The sequence below is a fragment of the Alligator mississippiensis genome, chromosome 8, assembly GCF_030867095.1.
Source record: "Alligator mississippiensis isolate rAllMis1 chromosome 8, rAllMis1, whole genome shotgun sequence".
In the NCBI taxonomy this organism is placed as follows: Eukaryota; Metazoa; Chordata; order Crocodylia; family Alligatoridae; genus Alligator; species Alligator mississippiensis.
Genome location: NC_081831.1, coordinates 7040855 through 7059733, shown reverse-complemented (window position 1 = coordinate 7059733; position 18879 = coordinate 7040855). Strand labels below are relative to the sequence as shown.

General features: G+C 45.1%; 1 protein-coding gene across 1 annotated transcript; it reads right to left on the bottom strand.

Annotated features, from left to right (window-relative positions):
- Positions 1-2732: 2732 nt before the first annotated feature.
- Positions 2733-18541, bottom strand: CRLF3 (cytokine receptor like factor 3). The gene is made up of 8 exons (XM_006271224.4): positions 18350-18541; positions 14806-15013; positions 12742-12829; positions 12033-12210; positions 11017-11239; positions 9891-10023; positions 6440-6552; positions 2733-5092 (listed from the first exon to the last, which is right to left on the bottom strand). Exons 1-8 carry the CDS (start codon positions 18464-18466, stop codon positions 4842-4844), a joined length of 1311 nt encoding a protein of 436 aa, XP_006271286.1. The 5' UTR covers positions 18467-18541; the 3' UTR covers positions 2733-4841.
- Between the last annotated feature and the right edge of the window lie 338 nt (positions 18542-18879).

Genomic DNA, 18879 nt, shown 5'->3' with positions numbered 1-18879 from the left:
CCTCTGCCCCACTTACCTTCGGGGGATCAGCTGCTGCTGCCCCCGCTGCCCATTCCTCTGTTGCTGCTGCTGCTGCCGCCGCCTCCGGTCAGTTGGTTGGTAAGAAGGGCACATGTGCGTGCGGGACACGTGTGCTGCCTCCTCTCCTTCCCGCTGCTGGTTCCTGAGTGACAAGGCGGCAGTGTGGAGTTTCTACCAGAGTGGTCTGGAGTGTATGTCTCACTAGTGCTAAGAGATGGGTTTTTTGGTCCTAACAACATAAGGGAAAACTGGCATCTTGTCTTGACTGGAGACTTGCCCTGTACTAAATGGCCACAGAGGCAGTGTTTATTTAGTCCTGACCAGTTAGTGCTTCCCATAAAGATACCTCTGGACACTGCAGGACACAATTTTTCTAACTGGAAATCTGACATGACAGGGTACATCACAGGAAAGCAGCAGCTCCTAAACTTCAGGTTTTCCTCCCTTTGCATGGTGTGATCCTCTTCCCACAAGGATGAAATATATGGCCTTTTTAACAATACTGAATTTTCCCAAGTTTAATGGCTGGTAGAGAAATAGCTTTATATATAGGATAACTGTAATAATTTTAGGAAAATCTGGGATGGGGGTGCCAACACATGCATGTGTCATCCATCTGTGTCTATCCCATTCCCCACCCCTTTACAGCTTCCGAGGGAGGGGTGGGACAGGGAAGAGGCCTGTAGTGGAGCTCCGTCCCCCATATGCAGGGACTGGGAATGGCCCCTGTGCGGTGTCCCCTGGCCTCCACCAGCCCGTGCTGCGTGGCCACACAGTGCCTTGCACTGCTGTCAGCAGTCAGCTGGGGTGCCAGAGCCCAGAGCTACACTGCTCCCATCCCAACCAAAACATGGAGGGGGAGGAACTGCTTAAGGCAGGGGTCTGAGCCCTGGGCTCTGGAAGGCGGTGGCTGTTCCCTGGTCCCAATGCCAGGAGTCAGGCATGTGTAAGCAGGTTTTTGCCCACCTGGTACTTCTTGCTTCAGTATTCTCCATCGGCCAGCTCCCTGGCCCCGATTCCCCAGGGCTGCAAGCAGAGTTGCTTGCTCAGTAGAATCAGTCAGGAGCCAGGCATGTGCAGGCAGGTTCCTGCCAACCTGGGACTTTTGTTTCACTTCCCTCCAACGGCTGGGACAGACAGCCTGTGAAATTGGGGATGTATGGTCATCCTATTCATGTAGTCCATGTGAAGAAATGGGTCTTGTGATCTTAAGGAGGAACTTCAGTAGTTTAGAGCAAACCAGTGTGCCATGAAATTCTTTCCAGGGTGCCATGCAATGTGAGCTGTTAGCTACACAGGGTTCACAAAGTAAATTCAAACAGGAATCCATAGTGTCAAAAGTATCCTGACCCGCTGTGGTCTTTCTGACTTTTTGCAACAGAAGCATCACTTTCCTGTTTTTCTGCACTCAGAAAATGAGTGAAAACTTAAGAGCTGGCATCTTCCTAGTGGTGACTTGAGTCCAACAAGGTTGAGAACCACTGGCTTAGAGGTTGAGTGGCTACTGGAGTGGGTCAGAAAGGTTATTTGTGTTTTCACTGGGAATAATTGGCACTGGATTCTTCTAGAGAATATGTATTGACTGCCACTTTTAAATATAAGGGGTAGAGGGATGGAACAGTCTGCATGCCGGGGGGGACAGTAAATCGGGGACCCATATTCATTCAGTATGCCAGGAAGGGGGGAGGCTAGACTTCCACACAAGCAAATATAGCAAGCCTGCTTTTTGACAAGCCAGAACAGGAAAACAGCCATTTTGTTGAAAACTGACGGTAATGAGCACAGAAAGAACTGTCTGAAGCACACTGTGTGTATTCCTTAGAGGTGTTTGAATGAACAGTTCAGAAATAAATCCAGAAAACTAAGGGTGCCAGTGGAAGCATGTGACTATGTGGTTATACTTGCACAAAAAGGTATTTTGAGAGGGAAACAGAAGGCATAGAAGAGTTACCAACATATTAGGGAGTTGAAAACTTGTAGAGCTACAGGATGCACAGAAAAACTAAATGAACTAAGGTTGGGATTTCTGAGGAAGGGGGAAATGCCGATCTTCCATTCCTGAGGCTTTTCTGAACAAACTGTCTTAAGTGCTAATGTACACGTTTCAGTACCAGGTACTGTGACTATGGTGGGCCACTGACTGCCATCCAGAAAGAATGCTAGTGTAAAGGTGTTGCTAATAAGGACTTGTTTCATGGATAGCAAATCTATGTAGTGAAAGACTAACGTGGAGGCTGTATAGCCAACTGCATAGTTGTAAAGATTTAATGGTCCTGGCCTATAGGAGAAGTAAATATGAAGCTAATGGTCTGACAAGGCTGTCCCATTGCAGCATGCCCCTGCCCCAAAGACACCAGGGAGCTTAAGGTGGGGTGAGGGAGCAACCACTTGCTTGCCCACATGTGGTGCACTGGGATGGGGGAACTAATGCGTGTGATGCAGTAGGGTGAGAGATGGCTGCCTGCTGCTTTGAAGTTGAACAGCCCTGATCTATGAAGCCAATTCCACTAGACCAGGGGTTCCCAAATTGGTTCACATACCTCTTGGGGTACACAAGACACTTTGGGGTGGGGGCATAGGTGGGAGAAATTGTGTAATAGTAGATTTAATTTTCATTATAATTGGTATTTAAGGGGTTAAAATAAGTGTATGCTGGTAGGGGGTATACAATAAGAAAAAAAATTGGGAATTACTGTACCGGACCACATGCATTGAGGCATCAACTTTTATTTTAAAAAATTCTTCACATAAAGACAAACATCTCTACTAGTTGAGGTAAGTGAACATGATGGCTTCAGAGACTACACTTGGAAAGCTTCATGGCAGGTTTAACAGTGTTTGAAGGCCTCACACACTACAGTATTGGAGTCATAGGAACCTTTTAGTGAGAGAATTCTCCAACTAAAGGGAGAGGATTGTAACAGGAGTTGAACAGTACCCACTTAATTTTGCAACCTAGGCTACTTGTCCTCACAACTTCAGAAAACTAAATCAAGCAAGTGATGGATCTACTCAAGCCTTTCATTTGAAGAGATGATGATCTGATGACTACTAAACTCACTGACACATAATGACATGCTGGCTCTTCTCATAGCTACATTTTTGAAAGAGTTCACACAGCACTTCCTAGCACAGAAGTACTCTGAACCTTACACCAATAGCCCTATAATTATTCTGCTTCACCTGAGTGTCCTGTAACATTAATATTTTAAGCCTTTTCATAACTGCAAGAAAAAATACTTGCCTCTATTAAATCTGTGAGTACCCACAATTTTGAGAAAGCAAACAGAGGTTGAGGTCTGTCAGAAGCAAGTCTTTACAGCTAATATTTTGACTCCTACAAGCAAAGGATCAGCACTACTTCCTGGAAAAAAGTCTAGGGTGTGAAATCAGAGCTATATTCTGCTATTAGCTTCAGTGCTATCTTCACCTTTGGCAGACTGCACCTCATGCCAAACACTTTCATAGCTACAAGTAAAAAGCTACACAGAAGAAAACTGCTTGTTGAACCTTTTTCTTCCATTCAAACGGAGACTGAGGAAGAGGCATTTCTTTAGGAAGATAAGGTAGAAACTGCTGTGTTCCAAGATGAACAGTTCTCCATGATTATCCTTGCCCCTACTACAGCACTGGTCACCTTTTTAAAGGCAAAATACATGAACTACAAACACTGAGTGACTTAACTTTGAGAATGTACAGGACAGATACAGCTAACATGAGGATATTAACACTGAAGAAATAACGCAAGGCATGATTGTCTATGACTAGAGATAAAGCTTTTTTTTCAAAATATTGCCACTTTTTTTTTAAATGCCAAAAAATACTTTATAGAAAGCTTGCTTTTGAGGTAAGGAAAGCTGCTTATGTATCATTTATGTTGGGGCCCTCCCAAAGCATTTAGTAAATGCTTTTTATTAAGTCAAGTCTTGACTAGGAATAGAACTTGTTTAGACAAAGTCCTTATTGTAGATGTGAGCTCCTACTTAGTTAATACTGTAGCTTCAGTTGGCTTTTATAAGAATGCTGTACAAGTTCATAGTAAATCCCTATAAAACACCAAGTTAGCAACATTTGCTCATCTTTGCTTTAAGTTTTGCGGAGCTGCTGGTACTACACTGCAGCCATCAGCATGGTCCACCTTATTTATTATGGAAAACCTATTCCAAAAAAGCTATACACGATGCTGTTCAAGAAATACCTGAAACTAAGGCACATCTGCAAAGAACCAAGACATTTAACACATTGACTACATCTTGAAACAGACATTTAGGCTCAGACACCCTTCCTCTGGAGAAGGATCAGTACCACATCTGGAGGAGAGTGCTGTCATTAGTAGAGAGACTACTGGTTCAGATTTTGAACAGTGCAAGTTACAGCACTTTGTGAAAGTAAGCCTAGCTGAATTTCCCTGCTGTAAGATAATTTGCTCTTATTGCAAGTGGTATAAATAAGACTTTGGTCCACTAACGTCAAGCCAGAGTTTGCAAGCTTGTTTCACAGAACAGCCACACTAAGCAAGTTAGAGATGCACTTGCTGTGTAAAATTAAGCTGGAGTACAATGGAACACTGACAGAAGTCTAGAAAGAAGAATACAAAACCTTTAAGGATTTATCACAAAATTAGTTCCGCAGAAGAAATAAATGCCCGTTTTACTTCCTCCTTCCTGTACCCCAGGTTAAGTGGGTCATTTTTTCCAGCACTCATTTTGAAATAAATCCAGTAAAAGATACAGCATAGGAGAGTTCAAGTAATGTAAAGGTGGGATTTGTTAAACCACAGAGAGACCAACAGCTGAAAACATTTCAGTACTTCTCAGAAGCTAGAACACGAGCACCTTCCAGCCTGGGTAGGAGAATGAACAGCCAAAATACAGAGAACCACACGACTGATCAAGTACCCAATCAAAAACCACTTCCCTGTTGTTAGAACTAATGGTTACTCTCAGTTTGAAGTTTCCTCCATCCTTGGCAGGACCTAACTGCACAATTTCCATGTCAAATGTCACAGTTGATCCAGTAGTTACAGCAGGCAGTTGGTTTGTCATCTCTTTGCCATTTACAAATACAGCTCCTGAAACAGTCCAGATACTACAAGTTATTTATACAGAACATGAAGTACTAGGCAACGTAAAAGGAGTCTTATGACGGCAATTGGCCGCATCACGAAAGCTTCCCCCAAACATGCATCATCCTGTTCAATCTGGTCATCACTCAAATACACCCAGGAAACAGGAACAATTACTTTGTTGCAACAGCTGCACCCGGTTCAAATCCAGTAGCTCTTTCCAAAGGTAACATCAACAAAAGCATTAATCTCTGACTACACTGCTTTGCCACAGCAGAACAATAAGTGCATTAACTGAACTAGTCTCTCACTACAGTATCATGACACTAAACTATTACATTCTTCAGTCATATCAATGTGGAAAGAACAGCAGTTCCCCAAGACAGCTATTAACCACTGACTTCTCAAATATAAAATGAGAAACCAGTGTTAAAAATCAGCTTGAGGAATGAGTTAACTATACAGGTAATTTCAGGTTCAAGATTTGTGAAATTGCATAATCTCCATTTTTGCAACTTCCAAGTGCAGGTTAGATTAACATTAGTCCAGGACTAATCCTGCCTTGAGCAGGGGACGGTTTTAGATAATCTCCTGAGGTCCTTCCAGCCCTATTTTTCTAAAATACTATAGTGCAAATTACACAAGGATTAAATGTCCTACCAACAGCCTGAGTTAACATTAACAAATCAAGGCTATCACAAGCAAGCCATAGGGTCAAGAAACAAAGGTGAAGAAAGCACGGGGTCATACAAATAATCTCAGAATATCATCTTGTGCTGCGGCTGGGGAAAGAGAGAGATGCTTTTCATGGGCTGAGTCTGAAACATCAAGGAAGCAATGTTTGCCAATCCTGCACATTCAGCCACTGCAAGCTCCCAGGGCAGGGACCATGTTTTTAAATGCATGGATAGTGCCTTGCAAGCTTTTGGGTATTCCAGGAATAAAATGGAGCCTCAAATTGTGCTGGATCCCCACCCTTTTCCTCTCTCACACCAGTCAGAAAAGGGAAAGCCTCCCTGAAGCTGCTATCATTTCCCCAAATATCTAACATGGGACCAGTGGGTGGCTTTGTAAAGTACAAAAGCAGAATGAAATGTGCATGCGTTGCCAGACCTTGCACAGAGATGAACCAGCCAACCAGTACCATGGTTTGCTTCCAAAAATGCAGGTCATTATAGCTACAGTTTGACCCTGCTTAGGCTGCTGAAAATTGCTAAAATTCAGTGGTAACAGATGTAGCAGCCTGGGGGAAATAAGATGTGCACATAGCTTGCACACGCACAAGGGGCACAGGCAAGAACTTAACAAACAAAGAAGGGGATGAGATCCTTCAGTAGTACGAAACAAACTCACCGTTGGTGCTAATACACACTGCTTTGTCTCGCTGCAAAGAGTCGTAGCCGTTCTGCTGCTCCACACAAACTCCCAGACTGTCTCGCTTGTCTGACTGACCGACAGTTTCAATTCTATGAAAAAAAAAGTGTTCAGAGCTTTGGTTTCAAAGAAAACTAAACAATGAAATCTTCACCACGTCTCTTCTACTCAACCCTGGGGAAGCTTCAAATGCTTGCTACAGGTTTTCCAACTATTTCATCCAACTTGTCAGAGATCGTTTCCACTATGTAATTAAGGTCCTTCTATAAGACCCGTTTCCCCAGGGCTCACTTGGGAGAAAGCAGTCCAGCTCTATATCTGCTTAAAAATCCTCCAAATTTCACTCTTCTCCTCTAAAGAGGCCTTCCTTTAAAGTAGAACAGTGGGGGTTTCAATAGTTTTGGACCTTAGCTGTGCTATGCCATCCCTTAACATTCATGCCAATCCAGGCAGTGTCTCAAGTTTGCATTTACTGCAACAGATTACTTGCAATGCTTAGGGCAAGATGCTATCCTTCTATCAGGTGCGAAAGACCCTGTGTCAGCAACAGGGATTCAGGATGCAAGCCTGCTCAAGGTTACTAACAGAGCAGGTGAGGCAGTTTGATTAGAGAAGAGGACAAGACCAATTTATATCTGATGAACAAACGTCTGCTTTCAGGACTGACCACTCATGTTTGAATGGAAACAGACTTGATCCAGGGCAAAGGCCACAACCTACATGCTTACGGACATTTCTATAACCAGGTCTGTTTTCTTCTGCCCCATGAGTCATGATTTTGTGTCGCTGACCTTTCTTAAAGATGCCAAGTGAAATTTTCAAAAGTACCTGAGTGACATAGGAGCCCAAACTCAATTGATTTTGGAGGAGACGGTCTCCGTACAGCCCAAGTCACTTTTGAAAATGGGCCTCAGGAGCTTAATTAACTTAGATGCTCTCAAAAGTGTGATCTGCTACATTTTGGTTTTTGTTAAAGACTATGAAAAATGGAGCAGATGCTGAGTGTGTGTCAAACTGTACAAAAAAAGACAAGCTGAAGCTTCAAGAACTGGAAATTAAATCAATACAGCCTTTATGCACTGTGTTTGAGAGAGTAACTTAGCAAATTATGAGTTAATTCCTTCAAGACCTGCAGGGCAAATGAAAATTGGAACCACGTTTTCTTCTCATGCTCTGTCAGCCTTTTCTGTCTTCTGGGAACTATCACTGAGATAGCAGGCGGCTTACGTTATAATAAAAAAAACAACAAAGTCCTAAAAGTTTTGCAGTTGGAACTGATCCACAGCGAGAATGTTTTTGTACAAAACAACCTTTGAGGGGATTTGCAATTCCCCTCTGGCATATTTTTGGATTTTAAGTCAGCTCTAGGGACTATATTCAGAAAGCGTGGTAAAGATTTAAACTTACAAATTACCAGCTAGAGTTAACTCCTTTGTATTCAACTAAGAAATGCCAGCTCTCTACACACAGAGCTCTTGTATCGTTGGCTCAGAAGTCAGCATCTTTCCTCAATATATCGGCACAAACTTTCCTGCCCATCTGAAGCAAGTGCACATTTCAAGCCCACCTGAAGCAAGTGACCACCACTTTGGGCTGAGCTCTCTCACACAGGAGTACACGTGAATGAGCAAGTTAGAGACTGCTCAGACTAGCAATAGAGGGACGAAGCAGCATTCAGAGAATCAGCAGCTCAACACTTAAAACATAACATGCTAGAACAGAAGCAGCCTGAAGGGCCTGGGCACTACGGCAAGAAGAGGAGACGCCAGGCGGGCATCCCAAGAGAAAGCACCGTGATATCCCACCTCTTCCACAAATAGAGCTTAAATTGTGATAAGTCCATAGGCTTATTGAAGAGCACTGGCTCCTTTGCTTCATATGTGCTGTTTCCAATAGCAAAACTACCCAGCTGTCTAGCCCCAGTCAGATGCAGTGAACCTTAGAAACACACAGCGGAAAGCTGGGACCAGCTTTGGCCCAGGACAGTGACATCATCCCCCAGGCCACAAACTCATCCGAGGTAAAAGAAAAGCGTTGCTCTGGGAGGGGGTGCAGACTGCTGTCTCTATCCGAGAGGTCTTTCTACATCCTGATCGTGTGACAAAAATTACAGAACTGCCTCACAAATACCCATAATGGGACCCATGTCCGATTCCTCCAGGAGCCTGCTTACCTCTTGGTGAATACACTGTCGAAACAGATGGAGGAAGCCAAACGCCAAGTATTACACTCATCAACCAACAGAATCCTACAGGTGCTTTGAAATGGGAAGCTCCCAGGGAGATTGAGGAGAGTGGCATAAACAACCTATGGTTGAAGTTGCGGTTCTCCAACGTCTCCCACTGCACCTTTTGCAGCCACATACCAGTTAACACTCTGCTGCACTGAAACAATCTCCCCATGACAAGAAACCCTTGAAACCAAACTGCAGGGCAAAGGAATTTTATCTATTATTAATGCCAATGTGTAAGAAAGATATAATCTGGAACAGAACCAAGAAAAACCCAAAGCTCTGCATTTAGTTGCCCAGAGAGTTCTGAGCCAAGGGATAGTAAATCCAGTATTTGCTTTGAGGTAGAAGCCATGTGCCTCTCTACATTCATGTCAGACAATGGCAGGCAAACAGGCTCTTATCCTATGGCCGTCTAACAATCAGAGAAAGCACCTGTCAGGAAAGAGGAAGTGAAACATCATGCAGCAAACTCCATAGACAAATGCCACCATCACATCCTGTAAGTTGCCCATGGAGGTTTCTGTGGGACTGGAAAGGACAGAATTGACAATCTGGGTAATTAGAGAAAGTCAGGAAAAAGCCTTGTTTGAGTCTCAGTTACAACCATCATTTCTAGTCTCATCTCGTTGTGCCAAATTAAAAACTTAACCCTGAAAGGAAGTTTCCCAAGAAAGCTTCTCCTCTGAAAGCTTCTCAGCTGAGCTTTAGCTGTTGGTTATAGGGGCTGTCTGATCAGAGATTAGTGGAGGTTCCATCCTACTTAAGTTTTCACAGTGTCACATGAAAACAAGTCTCTAAAAACCCTGAGAAAAGTGGGTGGGAAACGTCTGCTGGTGAGGGACTTGATCCAAAGCCAGCTGGGATCAATGAAAGACTCTCAGTCAAAGACTCCCACTGACTTCAGTAGGCTGTAATCAGTCACTAGCAGTTATGACAAGCCCCACATGCACCACAGCTGTGATAGTTCTAGGCTAAATTTTGCACTTTGCTTCAGTTTCCATTTAGATGGGGGTGAAGTCTCCAAGACAATGTTGAAAACTGCTCTGAGAAACAAGGAAGTGGAAGTGGAGAGAGGAAGGATCAGGCTCCACACAAGGGGAGGAGCATGCATGAACAACTCCAGCACAGAGAGAGGGCAAAGCAGGAAATTCAGTTTGCATAAGTGCACCATGCCGTGGTAACAGAGCTTGAACTTGCCTGAACGTTAAAGTCTGCCCACAGAAGTACGTTGGAGCTTTGGAGTAGAGCACACCAGAGGACTGCGAATCATTTCGAAGTGCTATGTTCCTTCGACTGCTGAGGCTGTAGCCCTCCAAACCAGGTGTCCATTCTACAAGAACAGGAGACGATAAATGCTGGCCCAAATTAAATTCTCTCTCCCAACAAGAGCTAAGCAGCAGTCACCTTTCCTTTTACTTTTGTGAAGCTTCCAGTCTAACATTAACAAAGCTCTGGAGCTTGAGGTCCCCTGGACTAGGAGTAGAGAAACTTTTCTGCAATGTTTTGAATGACTGCCTAAAAATTAACATGCAGCTGACATGTTGGTGTGGTCACTATAAAATAAAAACCAGAGTATCCAAAGAAAAGCCCTGAGGACTCCAGTGCCCTTATAAAATTGAGGCCAAGGATGACAGAGTTGTCATTTCCAGACAACCTAACATCTAGTCTTACAGACACTGATGTTCTTCTTAGGGGCATAACTTCTTGAAGATGAGGAAGATCTCTCTCATATTTCAGTTTTGACATTCAAACAGCTGGACAAGCTTAGCCAACAACTTTTCTGTGGTGGCAACACTGCTATGTTGCTATACCAAAATAATGCAGTAAAGGAGGTCACTGTTATTTAAGCCTTCTCACCTCAAGGAACCCTTCCCTCTCCACCTCCCATCTGCTAATCAAATAACCAGGAATACTTGAAGATACATTTGTCCCAGAGCCACTATTTCTTTTTGCCCTCTCTTTGTACTAGAAGTAGTAAATAACCCACAGCCAGTGATCAAGCTGCTTTAAAATTTCTCATAGAGCACTGAACAAAGTTGCACACCTATGCTTTTCAAGGCCAAGCTCCAGCCCAAGCACAAGTCTAAAAGCTACCACTTGTACAAAACAGCAGTGTTGTAGAGGTGAAAACTTAATCATAGGATAAACTCTAAGAACCCTGCCATAGGAGGTATCATAGTGTTCTGATATAACTTGAAGTGTAATTACCTTATATTCAGATACAAATTAGAAAACCACATGATCTACAGTCAGCACCACACAACAGCACATCTAGGGCTCTGCACAGACAACAGAGACTTCAAAGATTAATACAAATGCTTACCATGAGGAACTAGCGTTGTACGGCCAGTCTGAGGGATGCTCCATGGACTCCATTCCTGCCTCCCATCACCTCGAGCGCACGCTCGGAACTGGTAATCAACGTTGGGGTCAATCTGGAGCACTATGAACTCTGTCTCTGAGCCAACATACACATCTTCAAAGTGACTGGCAGTACTCCTGCAACACTGAAGCCTGTAGTCTTGAGGTATGAAGTCATCGTCCACCTAGACAGTTATTAGATTATATTTTCCTCTCAAATTCTTTCTATTATACTTTGAAAGAGAATGTACCAAGATAGCACTGCAAATTGGCAGCGTATGGTATAGCACTACTCCCATTATTGGAATAGCAGGTCCAGTTCTGCTACATCCAATGCCAGATGAACTGGACAGTGCTCAGAAGAGCCTTTGTTAAAAGGAATGGGATGTATGCCTTACAGCAAGAGATCCAAAGGAGTTCACCAAGTCTTTTAAAAAAAGGGAAGCCTATTGTAGCTACACAGGTGGACAGAATTCTAGAAAGTTTCTCAACCTAGCAAAGAATAAGAACCAACAGACAAAATTTCAAAGACAGACAATTCAGACTAGAAGCATATCTCCAACTTAAAAGTGAGGGTCGTAATTCAGCAGCCCCTGCTGGCTCTCACAGAGCAGGCATTAGGCAGAGCTGCTGCAGTAAGAGATCTAGTAAAGGGCTGGTGCTGGGGGTGACAGGCAATCTCAAACAGTGCAAACGAGCAAACAAATTCTCGTGAGCAGATAAATGGCAGAATTCTCATGTGGAGTCTTTGCACCACGAAAATGCATCCCGCAGGATTCACCACACTACACCATGGTATCCTGCAGCTGAATGAAACAGTTAACATACAGTTGCTTCCAATACAGTTTAACAGCAAGCTACATATAGAGCACTGCACTGGAAGAAGGGGGAAACTGGGAGCAAAAGTGACATTTTTGGAAATTTTTGGGACTCTAGAAGCAAGTCTTGAGTGATGCCCATTCATGGTAGTTCACCCACCTTACACCATCGGACCAGGATACCCCCAGGCTTCTCAATAAGTTCCTCAATTTGGACAGGTGGTCGCGATGCTACTGTCCCATGACTGAATATTTGATTTTTCAGTACGGTAAGAAGACAGTCATCCAGCTGGGCAGACAGACAAGGCACATCAACCAATGAAGGTACTTCTGGCAAGCTGAGGAGAGAAAATTTGCTATAATATACAATTATAGAATACAAGCTGGTTTCATATTTCATCACGTGGGGCTGAGCCCCAACTCAGTTAAGGGGACAGAATTTGCAGAAGACGATAGTGCGTGCTTTTAAAAAGAAATACTTCCATATTTCAAGGGGCTGATTTTAAGAAATTAGAATGTCAAAAGAATCCCTCTTTTTGGATTTAGAAGTCTTGGAAAGTAGAGATTGTTTCAGACTTAATGTGGTTGGCCATTTCTCTGCAGTCTCTTCTGGCATATAAGCCATTCCAATGGGAATGACTTCATTATGTAGAGATGGTCCACATTTCAAGGACACCCCCCCCCCGACAGGGTGAACACTATATTCCAACAGTTACAGCTTATCCTGGTCAGAGTTTTAGAACAGCAAAGCCCAAAGTAAACCTTCGAAACAAAAGCCCTCAACTCAATGACTCTAAAAGGAAAAATTTCAGCTGTGGAGGTAGGTCAATCATTACAAGTGTAATACCCATGCCACATCCATGTCTTACCTATCCAGTTGAATGTGCAAGGCCTTTTTTGTGAAGCTGCATAGTGTCTCATTCTGGTCTCCTACACCCCCCTGGACAGCACTCTCTCCTAGAAGCAAATGGTAAAAAGATATATATTTATTTATTTTTTATATATACACATACATACATACATACAGACACACACATATATACATGCGCACCACCCCCCCACCCCCCGTGAGCAAAATGCTCAAGACTGATGCTTGTCAGTACAGGCTACATTTCTGAAGGAAGTGCAGTGTGCGCAGCACTCCTGCAAGCCATGGGTGTTAAATTCTTTGAGTAAATACATAAGATCCCTTTGTAGGTGCATAACATAACACCTGCTGCCCTTTCAAAATGGCTCCAAACATACATATCCATACCCAGAGCCTTCTGTAGACACATCCACGAGATGGTTAAAGTATCCCAAGCAGCAGCAGAGTTATGAGTGTTGATTCCTTGCACCCGACTCTAATGCCCTCCTCCACCTACTCTAAAAGAAAGGAAACACCACCCTAAGCAGCAGTGAGTTTGTCAGAATCTAAAATAGCTGACAGAACAGCTGTGGCCTAGCCATGCAAGGAACAAGACTCCTTAATTTAACCCATGGGCTCATTTGGAGAAATTATTTTATTTTATTTTTTGGGAGGGGGGGGTTGGTTTTTTTGCTAATGTATCACACTGATATTGTGTAAACTGCACCATGGGGAGAAAAAAGTATGCTTTTCCAATACCCCAGCTTTAATTCCTTACATTTAACTTGAAATTACTTCTCAAGTCACAAGAAGATACAAGAACTTCTGCTCCAGCTCAGATTCTTTTCAAATTGACCACCTAATGGCTGCAGTATAACCGGTGACAGTAAAGCAATCAAAGCCCAGTTCCAAATGGACAGGTACTACCAAATGAAACCCAAATGAAAATGGCAGCGAGATGCAAGGAGCATGAGTTGAACTCCCTTCTGACTCGCAACAACAGCCCCTCCAGCTCACAGTTACGGCACAGCACAAAGGAGCTTGTATTGCTACGGTCCACAGAGAAAGCCAGGACGCAGCAGAGTAGTGAGCAGACTGGCAACCAGGGACCTATAAGATCTGACACAGGTTGTTACCAGGTAACAACTCATTACTTCCATTACGTCATTAAGTCTCTATGTGCAGCGGAGATGCGTTACTGCCCGTTGCATAGGGGAACACAGAATTTCAAAGGAAAGTGGCAAGTTAATACTTGGAAACTGCCACCTCTCCTGTGGAAAGAGGATTTCATTCTTCGGGGCGGTCTGACCGGTGCATTCCTTAAGCGTTAACTTTACACCCAAGTGCCCGCTACTACGTTTCCGGCCAGTAGCAAGCTGCACAATGCATTTTAGTTCACAAAAGATAAAACAGTGAAGAAAACAAAGCTGAGATGGGAGAACAATGGAAGGAAACAGCCAGCAGAGTCATAGCTAAAACCGCTATAGAGAAGGCTCTCCTGTGCTGGGAAACAAGCACGGCAGACATTCCTTTCTGCCGAGGTATTTGGTACTGCCAGGACGTGTTTACCATAATGGGCAAGCTTTCCATACTTCTATTGTTTTCTGTCCTGTGGGAGAAAGCTGAGATAAAGTGGAATCCAAGGCCGGCAGAGGTCACCAAAAAGCAGAGCAGTCTTTAAGCATCTGTGGGGTGTGGGTTTATGACATGGCTAAAAATAACTCCCTTCCAGTCCAGGACAAGCGTTCCCTCACTATTTGGACAGAAACTCATTTTCCAAGATGACAAATACAAATCTAAAGTCATTTTCTCATAGAGAAGTTTTGCCAAGCGGCAAAACTTATCCCAGGCAGAGAACGAACATGGGATCGATGCACCACAGGAGTTCTGAAGTTTGAAGATCACTCTGGGCCCTACAAACCTGGGCAACATTTCCACTAAATGTTTGATGATAAAGATATATGGCCACTCCTGAGAAATACTGGCCTTACAATGGTCTATAAAAAGGCTGGGAGCCACTGCTCTAGTCTTTCAGAGAAGACACATAGAAAGGTAAATACAAGACATTATTTGAAATGCCCCTTACCTTCCTGGAGCAGGTCATCAGCTGTACTGACTCCATGTTCTATTAGCTTCTGGCATTCATCCAGTGGTTTGATACTCTCTTGTTCTATGGTATCTACTTCCTGCAGCAGTGCCATCAATCGCTCATCCAACAGCTTCCTCAGGGTCCCTTTTAAATCACTAAAATGCTGCTCAAGTACATCCCTCGTCAAAGCTGCACTCTCTTTGATCTGATTGATACAAAGAAGAAGGGTTCAGGGTGACGCTGAAAACCAAGCTGGGCTTTTATCTTAACAAATTACTTCATCAGCATTTGCCTGCAGGAAAGAGATGCATGAGGACAACTTTTACAAAGGATCACAACAAATCAACAGGGTTGCGGTCAGTCAGACAATTCAATAATTGCAGTATTTTGCACTTGTCCTCCCTTAGAAACAATGAACTGCACACATGTAAAATGGGGAACGCCTGGGTAGCCAAGCAGTTCTGCAGATGAGGTTCTGGGAGTTTTAGCAAACTGAATGTGAGTCAATGTCATACTGTTGCAAAAAAAGCCAACACCATACGGTATGTTTAAACAGCAGTGTCGCATGCAAGACATGTGAAGCAATCCTTCTACTCTCCTCTACCAGAGGCCCTCCTACTATTGGGTGCTGCATCCAGTTTTGAGCTCCATATTTCAGGAAAGACATAAGCCAAAAGGACAGAGTCCAGAAGCAAGTATTAAAAAGTGACCAGAGGTCCAGGAAGCCTGACCTAGGAGGAAAAAATGAAAAAGCTGAGTCTGTACAGAAAGGGAAAACTTGAGTGGGGGAACACTATAACAGTATTCAGCTATACCAAGGTTACTGCAGAGACAGAAGAAACAAACTGTTCTCCAGGACCAACATGGACAGGCAAAACAGCAATGCGCTTAAACTGCAAATAAAGTAGGTCTCAGTTAGACCTACTTGGAAAAGCTTTCTAACTATACGGAGAGAAAGCACTAGAATAGACTCCCTAGAGAAGTGGTTGAGCCCCACATCACTTCAGCTTTTCAAAAACAGGCTGGACAAATATCCATCAGGATGACGTAGCTAGAACTGACCTGCCTTGGGTCAAAACAATGGACCTTTGACCTCTTTAAATCCCTGCTTCCCTTATCTTCTACAAGAAGACTATTGAGAGTAAATGCAAATTTTGCATTAGGTCAGCCTGGCGGTTTATCTACTCCAGTCCTGTCACAGCCCAAACCAAATGCTTTGAAGTGTAAACATTGCATTCCGCTGTTTTGGGAATAACATTCCCCTACAGAATATTCCCTCATCCCTTCCAATACTCAGAGGCTGGCTTAAACCCAGGAATGAGAGAGTTATATCCCTTCCCATGCTCTTCCGTAGCAACTGTAACAACTCTGAATACTCCTGTTATCCACATTAGATGACTGATTATTATTTTAATCCAGGTAAGCACTTCACCTCAAAAAGGTAAGGAATTCCATAAGCTAAACAAACACTGTCTGACAAAAGTTTTTCTTCAAACCCATGTTTGAGCAGATCACCTTCGATTTCCGCTGCCCATCCCCTTGCTCTTTTCTTACAAACCAGCTGAACAGCAAGTCTGTCGCTACATCTATTGCAAAGCTGTAGGCTTGGAAAGAATTTTATTACAGAAGGAAGTTTACTAAATTGCTGTATCTGATTTTAGGAGAAGAAAATATATTTGAATTTACAAAACAAAACCCCCCAAAAAATCAATCACAAGTTAAAGTAAAAAAAACAAACACTCCCGCTGCATGGGCTTTCATAAGTTACGGAAATGCTGTAACAAACACCAAGCCCTACATGTCATTTCTAGATCTTCAGAAGCAGACAAGCAGCACAGGAAGCTCTTTGGTTAAGTGAAATAAATTTCCCCTTCAAGTAATATTCATAAGCCTCTACAGCTGCCACACAGCTTGGTTTCTCTCCACATGTTATTTCAGAAAAAAGGAAGTGTCTGGCCATGTACAGGGGGAGGTGAAGGAAGAAGAGAATAGCTTTCCTTTCCCCCCCACCCCCTGCCCCCTGCCAATCCCACACCTTTTTTTGATTCACCTACAAACTCGGTGAGCATCAGAAGATTGAAGTTAGAGAAACTTAGACAAACTTTGATTGATGTTAGACTAACTTCATTCAGAAGAGAGTGAGGAAAACACTGGCGTATAAATTCATGCACAGGCTTCCAAAGATTTGCAAAGCACAGTACTGTGCTCCTAAGATGGAGCCACGTTAAGCAGCCCCCTACGGTCCAGCAGTCCCAAGCAATCACTTTGCTGCTGGCCCCAGCTCAGGCCAGAACCCCTGGGGTTTCCAGGCACTCTCACCCCTAAGTCACCGATTCAGAGCTTTCTCTATGATCAAAATGGCAGATTAAATCTGAAGCTGCAAAGAGGAATCTGAGAAACAGATGTTTGCGAGTGCAGAACAATCAGCCAAAGCTGCAGAACGGGAAGAGGCTCAGCACTAACACATGCAAAATCCAGCATCTCATGGGAGGAAATAGCACAGACTAAGGAAAGGTGAACACAACTTAAGCAGTTACACCCCCTCACTAAAACAAGTTGGTTTTCCTCCGTCTCAATATGTTTCACAGTACCAAGCAGCATTATTGTTTGGGCTAGAGTCATCCGCAAGTTGCTCGTTATCTTTAGCAGTCTGCAACATCAACCACTTTGACAACCGTTAGGATTCCCGTACACCAATTGTAATATCAGGATACAAAGGTACCATAGAAATCTGTTGCAAACCCGTGTATCAGCTTTTAGGAAACTAACAGAACTCCGACAACGTCGCTGAAAGATCACGCCGCAAAACGAACCGAAGCTGCGACCGAGATCTACAAAAACTAACAGCCGTTCAGGCTGCGTCTTCCCTGCAGAGTACTCGCAGGTGACCCGCGATCAAGCGAGCGCGCTCTGCTCCGGTGCGGCGTCGCAGCAGAGTCTTGCCGGCGCTGCGCCCGCCGCACGCGCGCGTGTCGCCAGCATCGACGGAGGCGCGTCCCACGGGACACATCCCGAGCCACGTGCCGCTCCCTGACTAGCAAATGGGGAAAGTGTGTCAACCTGGACCCGAGGGAAGCATGAGAAGCGGTTTAACCCATGTCTGCACCACGAGAAGAGCGGGTTACCGATCTCGGCCTGCGGCCCCAGCCGCGCGACACGGACCGGAGGCGCGAGGGGGCCGGCGGGACGGCGGTTAGCGGCTGCACTCGAGGAAGAGCCCGATCCGTCGCCACCACGCGCTTACGGCAGAGGAACGCGCGACATCCCGCACCGGGCAGGACTTGACATCACTACGGCGGTCCACTGTTTGAACCCAGGCTACCCGGGTGCCTTGAACAACCGAGCCCCCGTCCTGCGCTTGCACTTCCAGACTCCTGCCTACATGCGGGGAGGCGCAGGGACGCGGGCACGGCGGGAGTCCCCTGGGGCCGACCCCAGGCCCTCGGGCGACGCCTCACGAGCAGGGCCGAGGGCAGGCGGCCGAGCCCTGGAGGGTCACGCCGCTGGGGAGGGGTGCAGGGCCTAGCCCATCCTCCCCCACCTGCTTGCGCGCCTGGTGCAGCCCCCGCAGCCGCTGCTGCAGCTCCCGCCGGTAGCTCCGCGCCGCCTCGATGCTCTCGCGGGCCTCCAGCAGCAGCGCCTCGGCCGCCGGCTCCATCCCGCCCCGGCCCGGCCCGGCCCGGCTGCGGGGCGGCTGCTGGCAAGGGCCGCCCGGGGCTGGCCTCACACCCGGAAGCGCCGCACATCCGGGCACCGCGAGGGGGCGGGGCTTAAGCTTTTTCTTTCTTTTTTTTTTTTTTTTTTTTGGAACAAGGAAACTTTATTGGCAACCAGCGGCACGTGGTGGAGTTCCGCCCAGCCTCCAATGCAGGTTTACTTTCAACACAGGAGTGGTTTGTTTGGTTTTTTTTTGCAAAACCGCCTTTTGAAGAAGTTTGTCCCTTCGGCGCTCCTGCTGACGTCACCGCGCGGCGCGAAACCCAACTGACAGCCGCGAGCCGCTGGGCGGTGTCACGTGACGGGGGGGCGGGGCGGGAGGGAGCGCGCGGGTTGGCGTGCCCGCGTCACGTG

Bases quoted from the DNA above. Each gene is read 5' to 3' on its own strand.
- CRLF3 (XM_006271224.4), bottom strand. From the start codon at position 18,466: ATGGAGCCGGCGGCCGAGGCGCTGCTGCTGGAGGCCCGCGAGAGCATC. The intron at 12,830-14,805 runs GTAAGGGGCATT...ATTTGCTTCTAG, and splicing joins TGATGACCTGCTCCAGGAAG to GAGAGAGTGCTGTCCAGGGG. The intron at 12,211-12,741 runs GTAAGACATGGA...TTCTCTCCTCAG, and splicing joins TTGCACATTCAACTGGATAG to CTTGCCAGAAGTACCTTCAT.